The sequence below is a fragment of the Apus apus genome, chromosome 10 (assembly GCF_020740795.1).
Source record: "Apus apus isolate bApuApu2 chromosome 10, bApuApu2.pri.cur, whole genome shotgun sequence".
NCBI lineage: Eukaryota > Metazoa > Chordata > Aves > Apodiformes > Apodidae > Apus > Apus apus.
In genome coordinates this window covers 18,006,403-18,030,128 of record NC_067291.1, presented here as the reverse complement: position 1 = coordinate 18,030,128, position 23,726 = coordinate 18,006,403, and the positions used below count along the sequence as shown (strand labels likewise).

Below are 23,726 nucleotides of genomic sequence, written 5' to 3'. Positions count from 1 at the left end.
GCATCAACTCTGTTGTGACAAAAGCAGAAACAGGCTAACTTAGTCTTCTCCTGTCTGTTTGCTGTAAGTCTTACTGTGTATAGGTGCTGCTTTGTGAGCAGGTATGGAATGAGAGGTGTTAAGACTGGGAGAGATGAGTGTTGCTGGCTGCATAACCCAGCTTATGTCCCACTGCTGATGCCATCACAGCCAGAAGCTGTGTACTTGAGCTGCTGTGCACCCTGGGGGCTGTTAAAGCCTAAGGGTAAAATTTCAGAGAGAAGGAAACATGGCTCCAGAGAGCCCCATAACCCTAAGCAAGTTCTCCACTGAGGCAATCACCATTTCTGTTAAAAAGAAGTCTTTCCTTTCCCATTGATACTTCTCAGGTTTCAAGGAGAGCCATTCTGCTGCTCCTGAAGGCCCTAGCTGCAGACATAGCCTTGGAAGGGAAGCTTGCTCTCATGGCTATGGCAAAGGAATGGGAAGCACGAGATCTGGCATCAAGTCCTGCTCCCATTGAAGCCAGTGGGATGTTTGCCTTTGGCTTCAGGGGAAGCCAAGATTTCAATCTGCAGCCAGATTTGCTGGTGTGTTGAACTGTGCTGAGAGTAGAACCAGAAAGGGCTTTTGGTTTCCTGATACAGCTGTTATTGCCTCAGCTCCTCTGCTGCAGATTGCTGGTTTCTCACCTCACATTGCCCCCTGCTTGCTTTCATGTGTTCAAATCTTACTCTTAGGCCAGAAACTATTTGAGGAAGAGACTGGCTGCATGATTTTTGCCTGTTGTATTGTCCCATGACTGGAGCTCCTGGACATCCCTACCAGCAAGATCATCCCCTCCGTTGTGGATTATGGACAGTGCAAGAGAGTATCATAAAACAATAGCACAGGGCTGGTATAAGTGGCTTAAATGAAGTAAAACATACAAGATTTTCTCCAGGTAAATAACTATGCATTTTCCTTCAGGCAGCAGCTTGAATTAGTTCTAGAATTAACTCAGAGTTGTTCAAGAGAGCCTGAAGAGATTGTAAAAGTGGTCCAGGGATAGGCTTCCCTGCTTCACACCAACATGAGCTGTTGGGAATCTTTTATAAGCACCCGTTTTCTCTTGTCTCCTCTCTTTCAAGGTGAGGTGGAAGCCAAATTATGATAGTGATGAGCCATGTACAGGAACTGGTGAGTTGATAGTTAACATTTCCCAAATTATTATTGTTCCTGCTGCTAATAAGCCAGCTCAAAGGTTGTCATGCTGCTGTAGTGACATAAAGTAGCGTGTTATATAGTGCTCCTCGATGGTACAAACCCTTGTGCCAGCTCTTGCAGCCTGTACAGCACCCACGTTTGGGCAGGATTAGTGCCTTCCTCTGAAAAGCAGATGAAGGCAGAGATCTCAGAGTGGGTTGAGGTTATTGTGTCACACCAAGCAGCCCCGGTTTGGCCCATACAGGTCCTGTTGTTTTTTGTTTGAATGGACACATGGTGGAGCCCAGGAAAAAAAAACAAACATTGCAAGTAATTCTTTATTTCTGTTTCTCCCTGATCAGGACCTCTCTTTCTATTCATCGTGTGGGTCTGGTCTATACTGCCCCTTTCTGGGAACATCTGTAAGCACATCACATCTGCTGAGAAAGGCATGAAGGTTTATCTCCTGGATCAAGAAGCTGCTCCAGCTTCCCTCACCTCTCCAGATGCCACACGTTTGACAGCATCCTCTCCTCCTGGCTAGCCATAGCTTGTGTCCTCTGGCCATCTGGGACTTGGTGCCATTCCTTTGACGTTTCCACAAAGAGTAGCTGGTGGGAGTGGTTTTCTGGTAAGTTGAAACCATTGTATTATGTTCTTCCCCCACAAGTAAGGAGTTTCCAAATGTAGATGCTTAAAGTCAAGATGATGTTGGTTGTATATACTATGATTTTCTTGAGCACATTGAAGCAAAGCTACTGAGAAGTTCAGTACTGGTGCAGGAGTGCACCCCAGTGTCACCTCTTTAGGCACAGAGATTTTTACAGGCAAAAATACTTTATCCTAGTAATAAATGGAGAAGGATGTGGAGGGAAGCAAAGAAAAAACCCAAATGATGCACTATTCTCTCCTGATTGCTTAGCTCAGCTCTGCAGCACCATGTCTCATCTTTCACATCATTCTGAGATAGTCCCCAAGAGTATCTTATCAACAGATCCTTTCTTAACTTAGTGACTGCTTCTGAGCACACTTGTTTTTCTGGTTCAGTGACTGGCACAATGTTTGTATGAACTCTTATCAACTTGTTGCTATTCTATTTTCTTTGCTAAAATGATCCCCACCAGCTCTCACATTGCCCAGGGCAAACACAATCAAACAAAATGTTTCAGAGTAAACACAGATAATTAGTGCTCTTTCTTTCTTAACAGCATGCCTGTAATATTTGTCCTCCATTAGCAAATTCAATCCAGCTAATTTTGCTGATGTTAATTCACTGTAGCTGTTGTCCATAGGCTTTGGGTTAAGTGTAATGATGACTTGAGGGGATTGTGCTTTGCTTTTAGCAAGACCTCAGCATTTGTGTAGTTTGAATTTTAAGGAGTGGGGCAAGGGGGGCTTGCCTGATCCACTGCTGTCTGGTTCTCTGTGGTGTTCATTCAGTTGTTGGTAACATCCCATCTGGGAGCACATAGAAAAGACAATACCTTGCACCTTTCATCTGCTCATTTGTCACTTTAAATCTCATAATAGTTCCTGTTGGGGTATTTTTCTCTATTTTATTTGCTCTGTGTTTATTGCTAGCAATATTCTTCCTTGCATTCGGCTTGCTTGGGAGCCCAATCAGTGACTTCCCAGTGGCCTTGACACCCAAGGCCCATGTTTGTCTCATTTTGTTCAATCTGTTGGATGCTTAGGGAAATGGCTGGGAATGTTGTAACGCAGCTTCTGGCAGCAAAGAGTCCCAGCAGAGGATTCCACAGACTCCTGGTAACTATTCTCAGCCTGTCCATCTAAGGCCTGCCTGTGCAGGGAGCTGCAGCATTAACCAGCAGGGACACAGCCCACATAGTAAAAGACATTGTACTGCTCTTCTTTCTTTTCCTTATGAGAGACTGATTTGGCTCATTGTGCCTTGTTTGGTACCTGGTGATCGTGCTGCTAGTGTCTGTGTCACTTTGCTACTGTTCACAGTTTGCAATTGCAGCTTTTCTGAGGCTTTAGTGGCTGCCAGATACATCATGCAGTGCTTGATGGACACTCACCCCAGCATCCCAGAAAGCTGGGGCCTGGGCTGTGCTGACATGCCAACACCTTGTGCAGCCTGGGGTGGATCAGTTCACTGTCCTGTAACTCAGGGAACCACTGTGCAGTAGCAGAGGTACTGTTACAGCACTGCTTGGCTGTGGCTTTATAAAGCACTTTGAACTCCTTGGAAAGATCAAGGTTAAGTGCAAAACTGTCCTGTTGTTCCGTGGTTAAAGGTTGCCTGAGATTATGCTTTGAAGTGAATAGTAAACAACAACCAACAGGGTGTCTTGGGTGTCCCTAATGGTGGTCAGCTGGTGGTCTTGGGCATTTTCAGGGACTAGTTCACAGCCCAGTTACTGAAAGGGCAGAGCCAGCTCAGGGCTGGGACCCCTCTGTTGGGCTGTGTGCAGGACACAGGAGCTGCATCAGGGCCATATTTAGCTTTACCTTTTGCTGGAACAATTACAAGTGATAAAATGTCAGTTTTCCCAATTTTTCTCCCCACAAGTTGGTTTAAAAGGAACGAAGGCAGATCCTGCTATAGCTTAGTACACTACTAGCCAACTCAAAAGACTCCCCACTGTCTTTTCATCTACATGAGACTCTTAATGCCCTAAGCCTTTGCATGTCCTGGCACGTACCCAATTGAAGCATGAGCTCCAGCAGAAGTTTTGAATTTAAAGCTGTTCTTTTGGCTTCAGAAAGTCCCAGATTGAAGCTGAGAGATGCTATTTGACTGTTTACTTGCAGATCTGCAACGGCCCTGCTGTGCTTTTGCACTGGCCTTGGGCAGGCAGTTGTGTTAACAGCACTTTCCAATTAAAGTAGCAGCCTCAGTTACAGAAAATGCTTTTCCTATCTGGGCATTTATCTGATTTTTATTTTTTTTAATTACTCATGGAGCAGAGGGCTGCTTTGTTTCCCATCCTTTATTGTAATTAATCCATCTTCATTTCTGGTGACTGGGCTGGCTTTTCCTGTTGGTTTGTTTGTTTATTTATTTATTTATTGCCATATCCAGCATCAGCTTGAACCAGTTCCACTCAGACACCACATTACTCACACAACAGGGAGCACGGATGTGAGCAGCCAGGCAAATACCAGGTGCACAAGCAACTCCTGAAGTTCAGCTCACCCAGAGCATGAAAAAAAAGAAAGTTGCACTGTTCTGGAAATAGCCCTGCCAGAAAATCCCAGAACCTTCCTATATAAGTTATGGCCATTTCCCTGACTGAAATGTTCCTAATCTGAAAACTTGGCTTTTAAGACCTTTACAGCCAAGATTAAGGTTTTTCCCCATTGCCTGAACATTCAGAGACTCCAAGAGAATAAATGGTATCAGATGAACCCTGCATCTTTCTTCACAGTGCTGTCAGGTAGGAGCATCTTTTTTTGATTTCACCTCCCTGAAAGGGACATGCTGGGCTCCATCCTGCCTGTAGTGCAACAAGACCAACAAAGCTTGACCAGTGGGATGCAGAGGAATCTGAACTGAGACCTGGGATTTTCACTCCAGCCATATTTGCCATTGCAGACAATGCTGTGACTGTCTGTCAGTTTAATGTTCTTTGTAACATGAGCACAGAACTGCTTAGGCTGGGGCTCCAGGAACTGGAAAAGGACCAGATGCAGTGACAAAAGCACAGGTTTCAGTGCTGACATCCTGTCCCATGAGGCCACAAAGCCCCTCTCTCCTACAACAGGCTTTTCCCATAGTTTGATCAGCTGTAGCTGTCACTCTGAGCTTGTGCCCAGCACAGTGACCCTCAATTCTTGGAGCACCTCAGTTCTGCAAGAACCTTGAAAGGATGCTACAACCACCGAATCCCAGATTGACAAGAAAGCAAAGCCTGCTGCTGCCCCCATGTGTTACTTGCTCATTATTATTGCCATGCACCAGTAAAGACTGGGATCCCTCTTTGCAAGCATGAAGGAGAGCCAGGCTCAGCACACCACAGACTCTCAGCAACTGAGGCCAAAGATTTTGCTTTAGAAGACTTCTGTTTCTTCTGTTCCTCCCACAAGCACAGGGCCTTCCCTGGGGCACCTTATATGAAACAAAGTATGCAAAGTCAGACTGGACATGTTTGGAAGGGAGACAAGCTGGTGACAGTGTGGAGGCCAGTGATGGGCAGCAAAGCAGAGAGGTGCCATCGGCTGTCATGACAGGGTGTGTGTGCAGCACAGACTGCCAGGCAATGCCCCACGATATCTGGTAGCAGCACAGCATGTTCAGGCTTGTTGGCTCAAGCCATGAGGAGCACGGAGCAAGAGACAGCTCTTGGCAGGCTGAGCTCACATGATAAGGTCATTGGAAAGACAAGTGATGCTGTCATCAACCTGCCTTTCCCCAGTACCAGCACCAGCCTGAGCAAGGCCTCACTTTGTGCTCCTGTAATATAGCGTGTTCCACGTGGTGCCAAGGACAAAAGCTTCCTCACAATTGCATTGAAGTGGTGTTTTTCCAACCAGCATCTCAGCCCCAACTCCCATCCTTCTTGGCCCTGTCAGGTTCCAGTTTTGAAGCACTAAGTTACCTCTTGGAAGAGTTACATTCCTGCTGGATCAGTGGCACCTCTCAACCAGAGGACAGAACAGGCTGTAGTTACTGGCTATCAATCTGCTGCTTGCCAACAGTTATAATTTACCTGTTGGAGAGCCACTAGGGATCTCATGGTTTTGTCCTTCTCTCTTGAGCAGTACTTTGTTGGAGCTGCATATGCTAATTATTCTGGAGTTCATCAATCCCAGAAGCTGCCTGAAGCCTGGAATGATAGGTTGGTAGGAGCAGCCAAACTCTCCCTGGCCCACATGGAGCCAGTTTGTGGCTCAGGGGGGTCGTGCAGAACAATGGTTCTCACCATCACTAACACAGCTTCTTGGAAAGGTAGGTTCAGCTGTTTGTTGTCCCTTCACATATAGCCTGGTTGGCCCTGGCACCATTAACAGCAGGGCCAAGGAGCAATGCTCCAGCTAAACATTGTCCATGGAGTGCCCTGGACACTGCCTAGAGCTCTCTGAGAACATCTGAAGGGAACAACATGCGCTGGCAGGGCTTACGTGCTCCGGCAGTCGGGGATTGCAAACACATGCTTCAGCTATGCAAGAAATCTTTGACTTGTTCTGAATGTGATTCTGCCTGGGTTTCTTCCCAGAAACATTCCTGTTCTTCACAATTTACCAGTTGCAGGAAGGCAGAAGAGGGGGGAGGGATTTTAGGAGTAAGGGAGAGGGAAGGGAACAAATCTTACAGTGCTTTCCCCAGCCAAATTCCTCCAGGAGGGACAGGGTGTGGAGTATGGACTCCAGAATTTGGCACAATCCCAAGAAAGTACGAACTGCAAAATTAAAACCACTTTTAATTAGTCCTTTGCTTTTATGTAAAGAACAAGTCTCTTTTTTTCTGAAGTAATTCAGTGCCTGCTATCACATACACCAGCCAGTCCCTGCCACATGGTGCTGCGTGATAGAAGGCAAGCACAGAACTAGGTCTCTGAGCAAAGGCACGTGATCTCCTCCAGGAGACAGCAGTGCTGTTTAGATCTGTGTCCGGTTCCCGAGATAAAAGTCCCATTCCTAAGAGTGGCAGAGGACATGAGAGAGTTGCAAACTTATTCCTCATAGGTGGGAGTAATTTGATGTCTGAGGTGGAGATGAATGATGAAGCTGGACCTTTATTTTAACAGCTGCTATGTTACAAACAGGAGAAGAAGCTTGTGAGGGTGGAGGCAAAAGCTGTGCTTCTGCCCTGGAAGACATCTAGATGTGACCACCTAAACTGCCACCTTGTTCCTGAGAGTGCTGAGTTTCAGCCCAAGACCCTTCAAGCCCAGCCAAGGACAGGAGGAGCACTCCTGCGTGGAGCTGCCCACGGCTAAGCTGGGAACCTGCTGAGCCAGACAAGCCCTGCCAACAGGAGAAGCCACTAAAAGAGGCAAGGTTTTACAAACATATACTCAGAGTAACCTCCATAGCCCAGTTAACTATATTAAGTATATACCTATAATTAGTTTAATTTAACTGTGGTTTTATTCCCTGCATTGTGTGCCTGCTGTGTCAACCTCTTCAACTTCTTGCTGTGCATATAATTCAAGCAAACGCACATACAGCACCCACCCACATCAGCTTAGTCACTCACAGGCACCAGGGAGAGTATTATCTTGTTGTATTTGGCTCCTACTCCTGCCTTAACACAGGGGGTAACTTCACTGTAATCACTGATGCTACGTTAGTCCAAGACCAGAGAAAGGCCCAGCATTTATTAATTATTTGCTATAGAGGCATCATATTTTTCTATGATGCCATGTCCTGAACATGGATCTGGTTTGCTACAGCTGCCTTCCCATTCTCCCACTGGGAAAAAAACAAAATAAAGATAGAAAGGAATACTCTTTTTTATTATTACTATTTTTTTCAAGTCAGAAATATCAGAAACATCAGCAGGTTCCTGGTGCCTCCCAGTGCTGATGAGGAGCCTTCCCTGTATATGCTAAACTAAACAGGAATAATCGTTTGATCTTAAGAAGCAGATGGTCAAGAAGTATTTCTTTTCTGTGTGCTGTACATAGCTTCAGGATGGTAGTTCCCTGCTTGGGAAGTCCCCTCCTTCGTCTTTTATTGACTGGACATTCTACAGTTTTATTGTTTAATAGCCCATATGGCGGAATGAAACAGGTGAATGATTTCACTCCATCTTGCTTTTATTAATCCCAGTTCACAGATCAAGTCACAATTAATGGTGGCCCATTACTTGGTGCTTTATGAATTGCAGTTTTTACTCCTACTGGTCCTGGAGAGTTGACAACCATCAGATACCAGCCTGAGGAGCTGCAGCCTGGGCATCAGTTGGCACCGATGAGCCCCACGTGGGACAGCCCATCTCCTTGAATACCAGGGCAAGAGAGACTGGAGCTGCTTTCTGCTGCTTGCACAGTAAGTCACTCACTTCCCAAGGGTGGGAAGCAGATTATCACTGAGTGATCTGAAATCCAAATAGTAGATTTTGTTGAAGAGCTTAGAGGGCTGCTTAAAGAGAAACGCAGAAAGACACGAGGAATATGTGTCGGACACTTGTGACACTTCTGAAGTGAGCCCGAAAAAAGAGGGCCAAAGCCAAAGTGTTGAAGAGAACAGTAATTCTGGATCTGAGCAGGAGCTCACAGGAATCACAGGGACAAAAAAAGGAGAGCCCTGTTTTAGATTATGCTCTCTTTGGAAAGCCCCAACCAAGACCTTCATTCACATTTTGGTTCTTTATCACTAAGAGATTAACTCTGATGTTCCCTGGGAAGGAGCTTGCACTGATGTGCATGCTGGCTGGTGCCCAGCATCATCTTGCTGCTTTGGATCAAGTGAAAATGAGCAGACTTTGTGCTGTTGCCCTCTGCATTGACCTAAGTCAGGGGTAGGAGGATTTCTTCCTGAAATTCAGGGGTTGAATGTGTGTAATGACTGAACCATTCAGCTCTCAGACAGACTTCACTTGTTTGGGGCTTTGCAGTTCTCACAATCTATCTGCTAACAGCAAAAATATTCCAATTAATTGGAATTATTGCATCATCCATGCAACTGGTCCAGGCCCAACATCAGTTCTCTTACAAAATGGACAGTTATTGCTTGATAAGGATTTCCATATTCTTTGTTTGCATCACTTGAGGTTCAGCATGGAGAGCCCACTGGGAAGCGGTAACGTGCAGTAACAAAGCTGCTGAGCAGACACGTCCCTCAGTTCACTTGACAACCAGATCTGAAATTATGGATCTGCTGACTGCTCACATGCCACCACGTCTCTGTGTGCTGCTGGGGTGGTTGATATCCATGTAATGCCTGTAGGTCTAGAAACCACCAGAAGATGGACAGGGAGCTTCTGCATGTCCCAGTTGAAGTGAATTTGTCAAGACACATCCAGGTCCTGTTTAGGCACCACTAGAGTTGTATGTCAGGCTCCTAGGAGTAAGGGATGTTTCCATAAACTAGTGCAGACTTGTTGCCTGCAGAATCTTCCATAGACAGTTCCTAACAAAATCCTGAGCTGTTGTAATTTCCCATAAAAGGCAGGAAGCAACTTGGCTGTGTAAGTGCCTATGAAGGCAAAAAAAAGAACAGAAAGGGGCCTTTCTTCTGTCCTCTCCACTTGACAATGAAGGCCTGGAAGGCTCTACATTGGCAGATTGTTCTAAGGCTTTAATTCTTTATCCTGTAGGACTGCTGGAAGGCTTCCTGTACACACAGCAGAGAGGTTGGTATCTATCAGAGACAGCAGAGGAACCTCAGATTTGTCTGAGCAGGGATGTTTAAACCTCAGTGACAGATTATCCCCTACATTGTGTGGCGGGGCAGGCTGGCACGTGGTAGTCTGGACACTGCTCACGTTTCTTCCAGGACAGGACTGCCAGCAAATGTCCAGCTCAGCCTGTGCAAATGCACAAATGATCTTGAGTGATTTGCAGTCAGTTGGTGCCAGTCGAGTACTTCTGTGTTTCCATGTTTACAATTTGTATAGACAAATCTGAGAAGGGATGTGATTTTGAGTCAGACTACTGAAAGCTTTTTTGCTTGATTTTCTTAACAGCTGTTTCATCCCAACAGTTGGGAGAAAAACACCTTTTCATAAGGATTCTGTAAGGGCCTCTCAGCTGGAGGATGAAGCAATTTCCCATCTACATTTCCTCGTGTCTTTCCATGAGTTCGATGAATAATTCTTCCTGATCTTTTATGAGTTAGAACAATAGTGAGCAGTGAGTTACAGTTAAGGGGAAGTAAGCCAACCCAGACTTAGCTCTGTCAGCGAAGTTTGGTTGTTTGCCCTGAGTTTCCAGATCACCTCAGCAGTTGTCTTTCCCAGATTTGAGCAGTTTACCCTGAGTAACCTGTATTTGTTTGACAAAGCCTGATTATTACTCACAGCTTTTGAATCTTGGTAGTCACAGAGAGATTGAGTGGCTCAGGGAAGGCATTCTGGCATGTCTCATCTAGTCCCCAAGCTTGTAGAGCCCTCTCCAGCACACTAAATCCATTGTCTGTTGGGTCAGAAAAGTACATGAGCCTGCTGAGCCCCAAAATCATCTGGTCAAAAGACAGCCTGGTGCAGGGATGGAAGGAAGGAGATGCTGATACCTGCTTGGAGGTGGGGTGCTGGTTCAGAGGGGCCAGGCTCAGCCACAGTCCTGCCTGGGCCACTCTCCCATTGCCCTCCCAGCCCTGCCCATCAATGGCTGTGGCTTAAAAGATAATGTGGATGCTTGGGGAGCCTTCCTTCCCCTCCAGTGTGTGACATCTGCCAACTGTGTTGCATCTAACCCAGTGGTAGCAAGAGCTGGAGAGGAAATACTCTCCCCTCTTGCCTTCACTGCCTCCAGCACCCAGGCTGCAGGAGAGAAGGCAAAGGGATGGCCAGGAACTGCTGTTGCTTCACCTGAGCCCGTGGGGCAGCTGGTGCCTGCTTAATTCCTCCCACCAGGAAATAGGTTTCCTCTCCGCTCTCCTTCCCCCCCAAGAAGAGCTTTGCACGTGGAACTTGGTGCAAGGTTTGTCCTGAGCTTGTTTCTTTTAAAACATAAGCTGCGAGTCAGGATGGGCCAAGGAAAACACCCCAGCTGGGAATACACCCCAGCTGGGAATACACCCCAGCTGGGAATACACCCCAGGAGCTCTGCCAGGGGCTCCGCAGGCACTGGCTTTGCAGTCTGAGGCCTGGACCAGCCACGCCAGCCTGTCAGCAGTGCCACACTATTCCCAGCTTTAGGCTGAGGGTACTAACAGTGGAATATTTATGTGTGTGGTCAATATATTGACAATGTCGGAACTGCCTGGAGAACAAGCCCTACGAGGAGTGGCCGAAGAAACTGGGGTGGTTCAGCCTGATGAAAGGGGGCTGAGGGGAGCTCATCACCCTCCGAACTGCCTGGAAGGAGGTGCCGGGAGGCTTCAGGCTTCAGGCTTCAGGCCGGGCTCGAGTGCCCGCGCTGCGGGGTCGCTCTGTTGCGCGGGCCCTTTAAGCGGCCCTGGCCGCGCAGCCAACCCTGCGCCGCCGGCGCCGCCTCGCCCGCCGCCCATTGGCCAGGAGGCGCTGCGAGTCCCGCCTCCCGGCGCGGGCAGCCAATGGGAGGGGCGCTGGGGGAGCCGCGCTGGGCTGGTGCGTGCGGCCGGTGCGGGGCTGGGCCGGGGCCGGGGCCGTGCGGGGCCGGGGCCGTGCGGGGCTGGGCCGTGCGGGGCGGGGGGACCGAGGGCCCCTGCGTTCTGGGGGGATCGCCCCTCTCAGGGGTCCGGGCCCAGGAGCGCTGGGGGATCGGGCCGCTGATCGGCGCGGGCCGGGCCGGGCGGGCTCCCCGCGCTCAGCCCTGAGGGGCCGGGCCGGGCCGGGGAGCGGGCCCGTGGTCCTGCCGGCGCGGGGAGGGGCGTGGGGCGGCGGGTTCCTGCCTGCCCGGGGGTGCCGGTCCGCCGGGTGAGGGTGCGGGAGCCGGGCAGGCAGCGGGCTGCGGGGCTGGGGAAGAGTTTGGCCCTCCCTGGGGGGAGAGGCGGGAGGTGCCTCGGGAGGGCTCCCTCCGAGGAGGACGGGCTCGCAGCTGTGCCCCCGCCTGCAGCCGCTGGTGCCAGGCTCGGTAGCAGCAAAACCCCGCGAAGCTGCCCTGCTTGCACCCGCAGAACCCCTGGTCGGAATATGAAGGTCGGTGAGAACGTGGGGGTTTCTTACCTGTACCTGGCCCTGTCAATGAGTCGTTTGTGGAGCTGAGGATTGAAGGGGAAATAATAATAAATAAAGTAGCTTCTTAATAACTTGATGCTGTAGACCTGGCAGTAATTATAAGTGCTCAGGCAGGTTCTTGTCCTACCTTGTCAGTCAGGTTGAAGTTAAGTGTGGCTTGAGCTGCCCTTCTAGTGAAAAAAAAATATAAATAAGGTGAACTTCCATGAAATTGAAATGTGGGTTCTTAAAGCACAGAGAACTAAGTAAGGACTTCTGGAAAGGTGATATAAAGGGTAGTTTTGGTCAGGTTTTAATGTGTATTGGTAGGAGGTCCAGTGTGGCCCTATGCATTTTTTTTTTACCACAATTAAAGGCACTTGGCTCGAGTAACTCTGCTGCTTTTTGGGTGACATTATAGAAAGTAGTATTTAAAGTAAAGGTATGTAGTGGTTTGTCCATAAGTAGACAGAGAAGAGGTTTGAAAATCAACCCTTTGTTGAAGTTTGTTTCTCCATTGCTGTTGGAATGGCATCTTCTGGATTTGCCCAAGAAGGTGTGGGTAGGAGGAAGGCTGTGTCTGTGTGTGTGCAGCTGCTGTGCTTTTTGTCCATTCTCCCATCTCTGGTTTGCTAATAAATAAACACTGGTATTCGGGAAATTCAGACGGTCTGGTTTTCCTTCCAGGTGCTGGTATAAAAGATGAGGCTGAATGAGAGCCGGACAAGATCCTTCCAGGCTCCTGTCACCATCCACAGTTACCCAGGCAGGCAGGTGTATCTGTTTCCTGATGGCCAGTCTGATTCCGAGGAGTCGTCAGAGGAGGAGCTCAACGTTCTGGAGCTGCGGCCGCGGGGCCGGGAGCAGCAGCGCTCCCGCAGGGACAGAGCTGCAGACGTGGTGCTTCTGGAGCGGGAGGTGACACAGGACGACAACCTGAACAAGCTAGCCCTGCAGTACGGTTGCAAAGTAAGAATGATCTCTGTTTGCTTGCTGTTAATTACTTGGGAGGTGTTTTGCATGTGGTATCTGGGTACAGCTGAGCTGGAGAATGACAGCACAGCAACAAAAAGCTGCTTCAGCTGACAGCCCAGCAAGGTGGTGTCAACCCCACGCCCTGCCTGACCTGCTTCGCTGTGTCATTTACGTGACGAAGTGCAGTGTCCCTGCCATGGTTTGTACTTTGTTATTTGAGGGTATAAAGTAGGAAGCTGAGTACAGAGATGAGGGCGAGAGCTCTGCTCTCGAGGAGCATCCAGCTCTTGAAGCAAACTGAGCAGCACAAAGAAATGCCATTCTGGTGGGTTCTGGTTTGGGGTGGGTTTTTTCTTTATTTTTCGAAAGGTGTGAGCTTGCACATTGCAAAGAAGGTCTTAAGTCTAGCAGGAGTGGACTTGGAGAAGGAGAGATGTCAAAGTTCAGGTTGCAGAGCCCAGGTGCTGTCTGTGCATGTGGATTTTGGTTGTTTGCTCTCATGCCAAGAGGTGTGTGAAGTTCAGAAGGGAGTGTGTGTGCATGGTGGATTTTCTCTGGAGTTGGAACCTACCACAAAGTACATTTTCTTTATTCCAAAGCAGAGCACTTTGTAGGAAAAACTGTTGGAAAGTTTAATTACCTGATCTGAACATTAGAAGTAGCTTCTTGTTCAGCAAAGTTGTTATTTTTAGAGCCTCCTTTATCTGCAAGCTAGACTGTGATTAAAAAGTTCCATGATGCAAACAATTGGACAGTGACCTGGATGGGGGATAATGATACAGTAGTGGCTCAACTGCTGCAATAGCATTGCAGCCTGTCTTGCTTAACAACACAACAGCTGTGTGGTGCAGCTGAAGCAAGAGGGCTTAGAGGAATTGCGACAATTCCTCCCCTCCCATTCCCTTAGAAACAAAAACAAAACAAAAAGAAACCCTTCTAGGTTCTGCTGATGAGCCTGGTGTGTGAGGAGGCGAGTCTGGTAGGACTTGAATAGGCTGTGATTGGCACCAGTGGAGCCTGGGAACTGGGAGCTGCAGCAGTTGAGTTTGTAGTTGTGACTGTGTGCTCCTCTCTGAGCTGTGGCAATTGCCTTGTTACTGCCACAGCACTTGGGTGAACTCAGGGGAGGAAGATTCTGAACAACTCTTGGCTTATGGCATGAAAAAGTCTGCTGTGCCCCCCCTGCTGTACCGTGCTCTGGAGCACTTAGTCCTAGCCCTGCCATGGCTCACCTGCCACTCTCTGCTGCCCCCTCCTCCAGCCTTTCAGGCAGATCTACTCTGCTTGCAGCCTACCGTGGTTGCATCTACCATATGAGGAAAGGCTGAGAGAGCTGAGTCTGTTTATCTTAGAGAAAAGGAGGCTGAGGGGGGATCTCATTAATTCGTATAAATATCTAAAGGGCAGGTGTCAGGAGGATGGGTCCAGAGTCTTCTCACTGGTGTCCAGTGACAGAACAAGGGGCAATGCACACAAACTGGAGCACAAGAGGTTTAACCTAAATATAAGAAAATCCTTCTTCACTCTGAAGGTAACAGAGGACTGGAACAAGCTGCTCAGGGAGGTTGTGGAATCTCCATCACTGGAGACATTGAAAATCTGGCTGGATGTGTTCCTGTGTGATCTGCTCTAGGGGATCCTGCTCTAGCAGGGTGGTTGGACTAGTTGATCTCCAGAGGTCCCTTCCAAACCCAGCCATTCTGTGATTCTGTGGGCTTGTCTGGTGGGGAACACAAGCTGATAGGGAGGGACCAGGTAGTCAGTGTTTTCCTGCCACAGGAAAAAAACTGTCCTACTGCCCCCCTCCTTTCCAGAAAGGACTTGTTCCAGTTAAATTGAAGAGGTTCAGAAATATTTATTATTGAAGATTTGTGTATTTGTCTGTTTACAGACTGGCACTGATCAATTTTCATGTGTTTTGTTTTACTTGCACAATTAAGCAGCTCCTGAAAGGCTGCCAGGACGTCAGTGAGGACAATTTGTATCCATTTGTGTTTAAAAAATCCAGGATGAGCTCCTTGAAATCAGTGAGACCTTGTCACTGGTTTCAGAATCATCCGGGCCTACTTGGGGTGGAGGTATAAAGACAGTGCAACAAATAGCTTTGTGTGTGCTACAGAAAACTTGGAAGAGATGCAAAGCACTTCAAAATTCCCATTTTTACTCCTGACCATTTGTAGTCCTGGCCTGCTTTTGGCATTGTTCTTAGCTGGGACAAGTGGAGCTCACTGCAGCAAAAAAAAATGGGTACAGAAAATAAGCCTAAATGGCTTGTGCAGCCCAGTGCTCTTGCATGCTTCTCATCAGCTTTGTTTGTTGTTTCTGCCTGAGTGCTGGTCCCCTTTCTGTTTCTAGAGCCCTAACACAACATTGCAGTGTTTGATTGCAGACACTGCAGGGGATGTTTACTGCCCTAATAATTTGTTTTCACTGGAACAAAACCGAAAATTGAAGCACCACCTCACACAGGGTCCTGTGACCCGTGGGGACACCCTGCAGGGGAGGGAGGGCTGCCTTCCCCTGCCCCCCCGTGCTGGGGGCTGGTCCTGCTCTGGGCAGCACCACAAGCAGCCCTGAACATTGGCTGTGGTGGCAAAGGAGGTGTTGGGCTGCCTTGTGGTGTATTCATGCACTGTCTTTGAAAGGAGGGCTTTGCACTGACCTGTTAGGCTGATGGTGCTTACACGTGAGCTTAGGAAGTACGTTAATGTCTTGTTTTGTAGTTACCCAGGTTCATTGGTAGCCTTAGGCTTGTGCATGCAGTTTATACAGTAATTTATGAGATTCCTAAAAGAACAAATCAAACTTTCTCTGAAAGTGCAGTCCTCATTGCTGTGTCTCCTCTGTGTGATATATTGGAGGTGGTTACCTGCTCATTTTGCCTTTCTCATTGGTTTGAGGTGCTGCTGTTTTAATTGTGCTGCATCTTCCGTCCTTGCCCTCGAGGTTCTTTCATGTCCCTTGGCTGCTCTGGGGAGCACCTTGACCAGGCTGCCAGTCCTGCTCGTTTTCTTTGACAGAGGATTTAGGGCAGCCGAGAAGTTCATCTGCTTACTTGCTAGGTGGTTGTGTGTGCACGCTCTCTTAAGCTGCCCTGTCTTTATTTAGCAGTAAATAAAGGAGCCCTGCCTCACCTTTGTCTTTTCTTTGATACCAGCTCTCCTTCTGACTTGGTATGTATGGTTTGCTCTTTCTTGCTCTTACTGCTGTTTGCATCACCGAGCTGGGTGGGAATACTGGCCACAGCTGGAGACCTGCACACCAGCCACCACAGATGGTCACAGATGCATGGAAAGCATTGCCCTGCCTGGGCCTTCAGCAGGAGGAGTGAGGTGGATGGAGCTGCTGCCACACAGGCAAGGGGCAGTTTTTTGGAAGATGAGCAGAAGGTGCTGTTTTAAAAGGATCTGTTAGAAAGATTCTTCTTGCCTCAACTTGGACTAGGGAGTGAGAGAAAAGAAAGAAGACACACAGTATTAAGCAAAAGACAGCATTTGAGAGATACAAGAGCAGCAGAGGAGGTTATAGACAAGTTTAGTAGGGGACCATCTCTATTCTGCAGGACCTGGAGCATCCCTGGAAGAGCTGGGAGATCTCTGCAAAACACTGAGCCACTTGCAGCCAGCGCTTGCTTTGATTTTTTTGGCTTCTTGCACTTGTTCTGTAGCTACTCCCTGCCTCAGTAGTGGGTTGTCCTACACTAACGTTGGTGTCCTTTTTGGATCCTGTAGGTTGCAGATATCAAACGTGTCAACAACTTCATCCGGGAGCAGGACTTGTATGCCCTGAAGTCCATCAAGATCCCCGTGAAGACCCACGGGCTGTTGACGGAGAACGGCGGGGACCTGCGGCCGCTCCCCAGCGCGTCCCCCCAGAGCGGCCTGACCCTGGTGGAGCTGCCGGAGCCCGAGGCTGGTGGCAGCAGCTCTGCTGCCCCCTCACACCTGAGCGACTACTTCAGGGACATCGACAAGAGCATCCAGGACGCCGTGCAGGCCGAGGGCCAGCTGAACATGGAGTGTTGCGTGGAAGCCCCAGAGAGGCCGCTGCCCGAGGCAGGGCAGCAGGAGAGCAGTAATGGTGCAGACTGTGGAATCCAGTGGTGGAATGCAGTTTTTATTATGCTCCTGATAGGAATTGTTCTGCCAGTATTTTATATAATCTATTTTAAAACACAAGGCCTGGCAGCCCACTCCAACACAACACTAACCTCAAATAGTTCAACAGAGGGACTGGAAGGGAAATTACCACGAAGCTCAGCTGTAGAAAAAAAAATCCTAAGGTGGGCAAGGGCAGCCAGGCACAGCCTCGGCTCCCAGCACTGAAGCCCACGTGGCAGTGACTGACTCGCGTGTGTTCAGGGGGATAACAGTACAGATTATTTTTATTTTTTTAAGTAGCTGATGTTGTAATTCTGAACTTGACTAAAAGTGAGGGGAGGTGGTTTTTATGGAGGAGTCAGGATGCTTTGTTGCTTATAAAGATCATTGAGCAGCTGACTTAATATTCATGACCGCTGTTGAGGTAAAGTATTTTGTAGCAATTTAATAATCTTGTTTCCTTCAGGTATTTCTTGATGCCTTGTCTAAGAAATTAATCCTTTGCTGCTGAGGTAGAGAGTGCCATGTTGCTGTGATTGGGAAGTTTGGGGGTTGTTGGCCTTGAAGCAGACACTTTTTGCTCAGAGTAGAAGTGGGAACTCTTTCTCTGAACTGTTTTCTGTCTGGCAGACCACGGCAGTGCTGGCACACCAGGCTCTCAGCTGCTGACTCCCTAGTGTGTTAAGGTGGGTGTTAGACACAGGGACGCTGACAGCACCTCACTGCGTCACCCTTGGGAGCAAGTGTTTAAGCTGTACTTGTCAGGCTGCTTCAAGCCCAGCCCTGAGAAGGGAGAACCTGGACGGAGCTCTTCTTCTCAATGAAATCCTTCAGTGACTCCTCTTGCCATCTGGTGTCTCTGCAGGCAGAGCTCATGGCAGGATTTCTTCTTTAACCAGGGCACTGCTTGTCCAGCACAAGGAAGCCCTGTGTTATTTTAGACAATCAAGGAGAGCAGCATAAAGTCTGGACAGGAGGGGGCTCGTGAAGCTGCTGTGTGAGAAACGTGTCTGAGCTGCTGGTGGCGTAGGAGCATGGCCGAGTGTGTGGGGAGGAGCAGTGCAGCTTCAGAGGCTGGTGCTGTCCTGAGATGTCAGTGAGCCTGAAATCAGTGCTGCTCAGGATGAGTCAGTGAACACTACATGCTGGAGGGGAGGAGAAAATGAGGCTCTGGGGTGTTTTGCTGTAGGGAGAATTTGGAGGGGGGGGGGTGGGGAAATAATAAAGCAAGTTGGGGACTGGTGGTAGAGGTAACTGCTCAGAACCAAATGCTAAGATAGTTTGCAGCACAGTTGTGTGAAACCTGGCCAGGGACAGAGTAATGTCCCATATCAGGAGTTTCTGGGAGCTTTTCTTCGTTGCATAGAGGTTCTGTGTGTTGTTTGTTGGACTTGGAGCTCTTTGTGTTGATGGCTGGACACAGCTCAGAGGTCCTTTCCAACCACGATGAGTCTGTGGCACTGATCCCTTCTCTTCCTGACCCAAGGAAGAGCAGAGTGATGGCACCTGCGTGGGTTAGGGGGAAACAGGACTGAGGCTTCTCCGCAACAGGAGGAACCCCAGGCCGAGCAAGCAGAAACGTGTGGTAACAATAACCTGTGTTTCCTGCAACCATCAAAAAAGGTACTTGAAAAAGCCTGAGGGAATATGATCTTGTAAACAAAAACTCCAAAGGATCATATACTTAAGAAAAAAAACAAACCCACAAACCAAAACTTGTATTTTTCTTCTGTGAAGGAACTGTATCTCTCTTTGTTCTAAGGGGGGATTATTACATTTTTAAATAAAATGAACTAAAAGCACAAGGGGCACCACCCACCCAAGAGTGCTTATGGATTTGGTTTTGTTAGCACAACTCAGCAGTGCTGCTGCCTGGCCAAGCACTTTCCTCAGGCAGAGCAGCACCAGGAATTCAGAGCACAGGGAAACCTCTGCCAGGGCTTTCCTCCCCCTGAAGCTGTTTGTCCCACAGAACCTGAAGCCCTGCACTGCCTGGCTCACAGCATCACTTCCAGCAAAGGGAGATGTGAGCACCCAGAGAGGGGCAGGAAGGACAAGGGGCTTCCCTTGGGGGCACCAGCCTGAACTGACCTTGTAATAAGGTTCTTACCGAGCATCAGTTCTTGATATATAGTAACAAGAAATCCATATTGGTTAAAAGTCTCATTGCTGCAGTTAAAAACAGCCCTTCAAATGTAAACCTGAAGATTCTTTCAGAGGGCAGGGCTGCCCCAACCAGGACCGTGCTCTGCAAATACGAGAGAGGCAGGAGTACACAGTAAAAGCCAGTATCTTTACTTTAGTGAATGCAGGATACAAATATTTTACAACAACCTCTAGCATTTTCTTAACCATTTGATAAAAAGTTCACTAGAATATTTATTGTATATTGAAGAAAAAACAACACATTCAGGGAAAAAATTGAGATTAACTTATTTTTTTTCTTAAAAGATTCGTCTCAAGGATGGCAACAAAGTCCAGCTTGTGCCGCCAAACGGCTTGTCAGGAAACCGTGAACAGCTTCTTTGTGAACTGTTGACTACAAACATTTACCAAATACATAAATCTCTTTTAAAAAAGCCATTTTAAATATAGCAAAGCAGTGTTCTCTTGCACAGCAAAGTGAAGAAAGTTTCTACTAGGATTTAAATGTTTACATTTGTTTAAGTCTTTCTTTCACATTCTGATTTCACTTCTTCCCGTGATCAATTGTTAGGAGTTGTTTTGTTCCTTATTTACTATGTATTTCTTGTGCGCTCAGCAATTCGCAAGTTTCTGATGCGTTAGTGTCCTTTGGGTGAAAGGCTAAAGCGTTTTGCTCTGACGAATCCCTGATAACGTGTATCTTCAAACACTACAGTGAGAGCTGGCAGATGGAGAGGTGATTTGTCACAACAGCAGATAAAAATCTGAAATCATTCCCACTCCAATGGGTCCGGACTAGGATTGGATCCGCTTGCAACTTCATTAATTAAAAAAAGTATTCTTTTTAACCTGTTGAAATATCTGTGCTATGACCTTTTTTTTTAATATATTTTTTTTTATAAAACTTTTTTACAATTCTTAAAAAAAGCATGTTCCAAAGTTAGTTACCTGTTATTAAAAATCTGGATTCCCATTTATTCACCGTGGTGAGTTTCCCCCTGCCTGGGGAGGTCTGAGCAGACTTGTTCTGCTGAGGCTGTTGGAGGGTTGGGGGCAACACGTGAGCAGTCCCAGTCACAGTTCTTAAGAACTGATGATTATTTTTGTTTAATTCATTGGTGCAATTTCAATACAAACTCTAACCCTTATGTAGCTTCTTTTTCTTTAAGAAAACAGTAGTAGTACTGTTTAAAAACCTGCATAGAAATAAAGACTATTGAGATACAGTCAGCAAAGCCATCTTATAAGGCACACAAGAAAATAGACAGTAAATGTGAATGCAGAACTCCCACTCAGATGTACAGCAAAGTTCAGAGGTGCATAAATAATGAAAAATCTCCTAACTTTCCAGAGCATTAAAAGGTTCTCTGAAGTGGTAAGTGGATTCAGTCGCTTTGGAAACAGAGTTGCCATTAGAGTCTCATTTTCCTCCACACTTCTGTAAACCAGTAACTAACTTCAAGAAAGAGAGAACAATTTCCCAAGGTAAGTGGCTGAAAGGAGCTGAAACCTGTGGTTTGTTGAGGTTCCCATGGCAACAGGAGAGCAGGGCTGGAAGCTGCAAGTACCGACTGTTCTTCAGTCACACACCAAAGCCAGCAGCCCAGGAGATGATCCTTGGATCCCCATTCTCACACCTTTGTTACTTGCTATTAAAAAATCATTCTTTTTAAATGACAAAAAAAAAAAATAAAGCCCAAGCAACAATTTAATAAATATCAGGGGTAACTTTTAAAGCCATTTGGGTAACAGAACAGCCCTCTGGTTTCTTCCCCAGAACTAGAAGTACCAGCAGGAAGATCTACTGGCATCTCCTCAGTTTGGTTCCCAGTACAAATGCACACAGAGCAGGTGCAGGAAGGTGACAATGGGAAGAGACTGGACTGGGGTGAGGACCCTCCTCAGCTGAAATCATCTCCACCAGCCCCAGGGTAGTGAGCTCTTGGCTCTTGGGACTTCTGGCTCTCAAACCCAGCTCCTGCCCCAGGATGGATGGGTCTGAGCAGGGCTGCAAAGGTACCTGGAGCGAGGGCGCTGCCCGGGCTGTCCTGTCCCCGCACGGCTGGGCCAGGGTCACCACCACATCCAAGGACAAACCACCACCTTCTCCCAGGCAGCTGCTGGGGCACCATGGGCCCCCCGGTTCCTCACTCTGTTTCATGGAAGCAGCACAGAGGAACAGGGAATTAATTTCTGAGCCTTTATCCCAAACCACTTACCAACTTAAAAAAACCTTTTGTGCTCGTCTGATATGTGTTACTTCCCTATCAGGAGAAATTAGGTCAAGTTTTTCCACTGTTAATTTTTTTCCTCCTCATAAGAGGCAGCTTTAAAATGATGCCTTAAAATGTGTTGTAACAGATTTTTTTTATATTTATGCAGGATGAACTTACACCGGATTTTTTTTTTTTTTTGCCACTTTGCTATTTATATACATATATATAAAATGTATAATGAAGCTTAACCATACAGCACAGAGATTACAATTTAACGGCACACATTCACCACCAGTGAGGGGACAACCCCTTTATACACCCTCTGAAAAATCTGGATAATAATATTAATAATAATTAAAATCCAAAGAAAGTACAGTATATTTAACAAAATAGTAAATATTAAACAGTGAATACTCTACTTAATAAGGACCTCGCCTTTTTTCAAGTCGGCGTCAATCCACAAAAATATACTTTTTAATCTGGTGAACGTACAATACGTAGGTACTTACACCAAAGGTGATAATATATTTAGGATGCTATATACACAGAGTTTGGCTCAAATTTAAATTTACATATAAGTGTTCATGGCTTATTTTTCCCCCAAGGTTCCGCCTGCAAGTTTTTCCTTTTCATCTGTGAAAGCAAAAACTAGAAAGTCAAAATAAGATAAAACTATACTCTACAAAAAAGCTACAACATACAGCTTTGGCTTATATAAATAATTCATAGCAGAATGTGTTCAAAAGTACTGTATATAACTTTATATATAGTCTTCAATTCATTAGGGTATTGTTTTCTTTAATATAAAATATACATGAGCTAAAATCCGTTTCTATATTTTTCAAAGGTATGAACGTAAAAACAAATTTGTCAAACATCTTCCAATTATAACTTAATATATTAATTTTACTTTGTTAATGTTCTATTTTCTAGGCTAATATTTTCTGAATAGTTCATGCGAGTTCTCTATGTCTCTCTTTCACTCATTAAAAAAATCACTTCTTTGACCCAATACACTATTTATTTAATTTTTTTTGCACGTGCAAAACAGGGTTTTTGTTTTTTTTCTTACAGCATCAGCCCTTCTCCATGCACCCTCTGCAATAGAGACCCATGCCAGGTTGGGTAATATAAAGGTCATTTTATGTACAGTATTGCTTTCTTCTTCCTGCTTTTCTACTGCTCTGCTGCTACAAAGCATTATTTCTTAACTACAAGTAACCATACAGCTTGAATAAAACACACAGGGACATGACTACAGGCGAGCCCTCTTGGTTTCTGCAATCTAGTGTGGTAGGATTATAATGCGGGTACAATGTTTCTCTGCAAAACAGGTTATATTATTAAAACAACAATTCCAGGTAAGTGCCAGACTAGATCAATACCTACAGGATTGTTCTGTTACATTTTACCATGGGACATCTGCAGCTATACAAGAAGTTTGTCGTAAGTGCCTGATGATTCTGTGTATGCTACACACACTAGCACATATATATGCATGTGAAGATATATATATGCACGTATGTATATACATATAAATATACTTATGTCCTTATTTATAAATTTAGATATGTCAGGACAGTTCATTTTGAGAACACCAAACGGAGGAGGCAACACTGCAGGTTTATGTCACCCACGTGTCCATCCTCATTCGTTTTACCGACGGACTCTCCCTGTCTTCGGAATTGGGCGGCCTTCCCAGCACCACAGGAGAATGGAAATCACTCCTGGGGTCTTCCCGGTCGCTGCCGTCGTAGGAGCTGCTGGAGCTGCTGAGGCTGTCGACAGGGGAGCGGCCCAGCTCCTGCCTCTGCTGCTGCTGCTGCTGCTGCTGGGGCTGCTGCTGCTGCTGGGGCTGCTGCTGCGGGAACCCAGAGGGAGTGACACGGTCCCGGGGAGGTGAAATTGGTTCAGATTTGATGTTGATGTTTTGGTTGGTATTAATGGATAAATTTGAACCCTGAGATAGCTGGCTGCCAGTACTGGGGAAAAGAAAACCAAAAGGCAGAAATAAGAAAACAAGGAAATGGAAAAGAAAGTGACAATTCATGTGGCTGTGTGATGGTGTGTGGGCTTGTGGCTCAGCACCCTCCAGATGAGCATGTAAATATACACAACTTACTGGAGAGAAGAAACAAAGTGGAAAATAGAATTAATTAACGGCCTGAATGCATTTCTAGAAGTTAAACACAGATGTTTCCTATTTCCAATCATCTAAGTTCATCGTGCAGGCCACTCCTTCGTAAGAAGCTGGCCCTGCATGGACACAACTGGTCAGCTCAAGCACTGCACTGACAGCAGGACCAACAGCAGGAACCACAGATGCTTCTCCAGCCAAGGAGCAAACCTGAAAGGACTCGCCCCACCAGCAGACATGACACTACAGTGGTTGTGCTGCAGGTTCCCCAGGACAGG

At 46.9% G+C, this 23,726-nt stretch overlaps 2 protein-coding genes across 8 annotated transcripts in view; one reads left to right on the top strand and one right to left on the bottom strand.

Annotated features, from left to right (window-relative positions):
* Positions 1-11,637: 11,637 nt before the first annotated feature.
* Positions 11,638-18,773, top strand: LYSMD4 (LysM domain containing 4). Its single transcript, XM_051628804.1, has 3 exons — positions 11,638-11,857; positions 12,563-12,844; positions 16,582-18,773. Exons 2-3 carry the CDS (start codon positions 12,578-12,580, stop codon positions 17,173-17,175), a joined length of 861 nt encoding a protein of 286 aa, XP_051484764.1. The 5' UTR covers positions 11,638-11,857; positions 12,563-12,577; the 3' UTR covers positions 17,176-18,773.
* Positions 18,774-19,222: 449 nt separating this feature from the next.
* Positions 19,223-23,726, bottom strand: part of MEF2A (myocyte enhancer factor 2A) — an 83,134-nt gene continuing 78,630 nt past the window's right edge. For all 7 annotated transcript variants that reach the window (XM_051628792.1, XM_051628793.1, XM_051628794.1 and 4 more), the window contains one exon: positions 19,223-23,293. In XM_051628792.1, coding sequence (XP_051484752.1) covers positions 22,936-23,293 — 358 coding nt within the window. In that variant the 3' untranslated portion in view covers positions 19,223-22,935. The remainder of the gene's footprint in view (positions 23,294-23,726) is intronic.

What these genes read in the sequence shown, in the direction of transcription:
- LYSMD4 (XM_051628804.1), top strand. Translation starts at nt 12,578, where the DNA reads ATGAGGCTGAATGAGAGCCGGACAAGATCCTTCCAGGCTCCTGTCACC. An exon ending in CCCTGCAGTACGGTTGCAAA is followed by an intron (nt 12,845 to 16,581) that starts GTAAGAATGATC and finishes TGGATCCTGTAG; the next exon opens with GTTGCAGATATCAAACGTGT.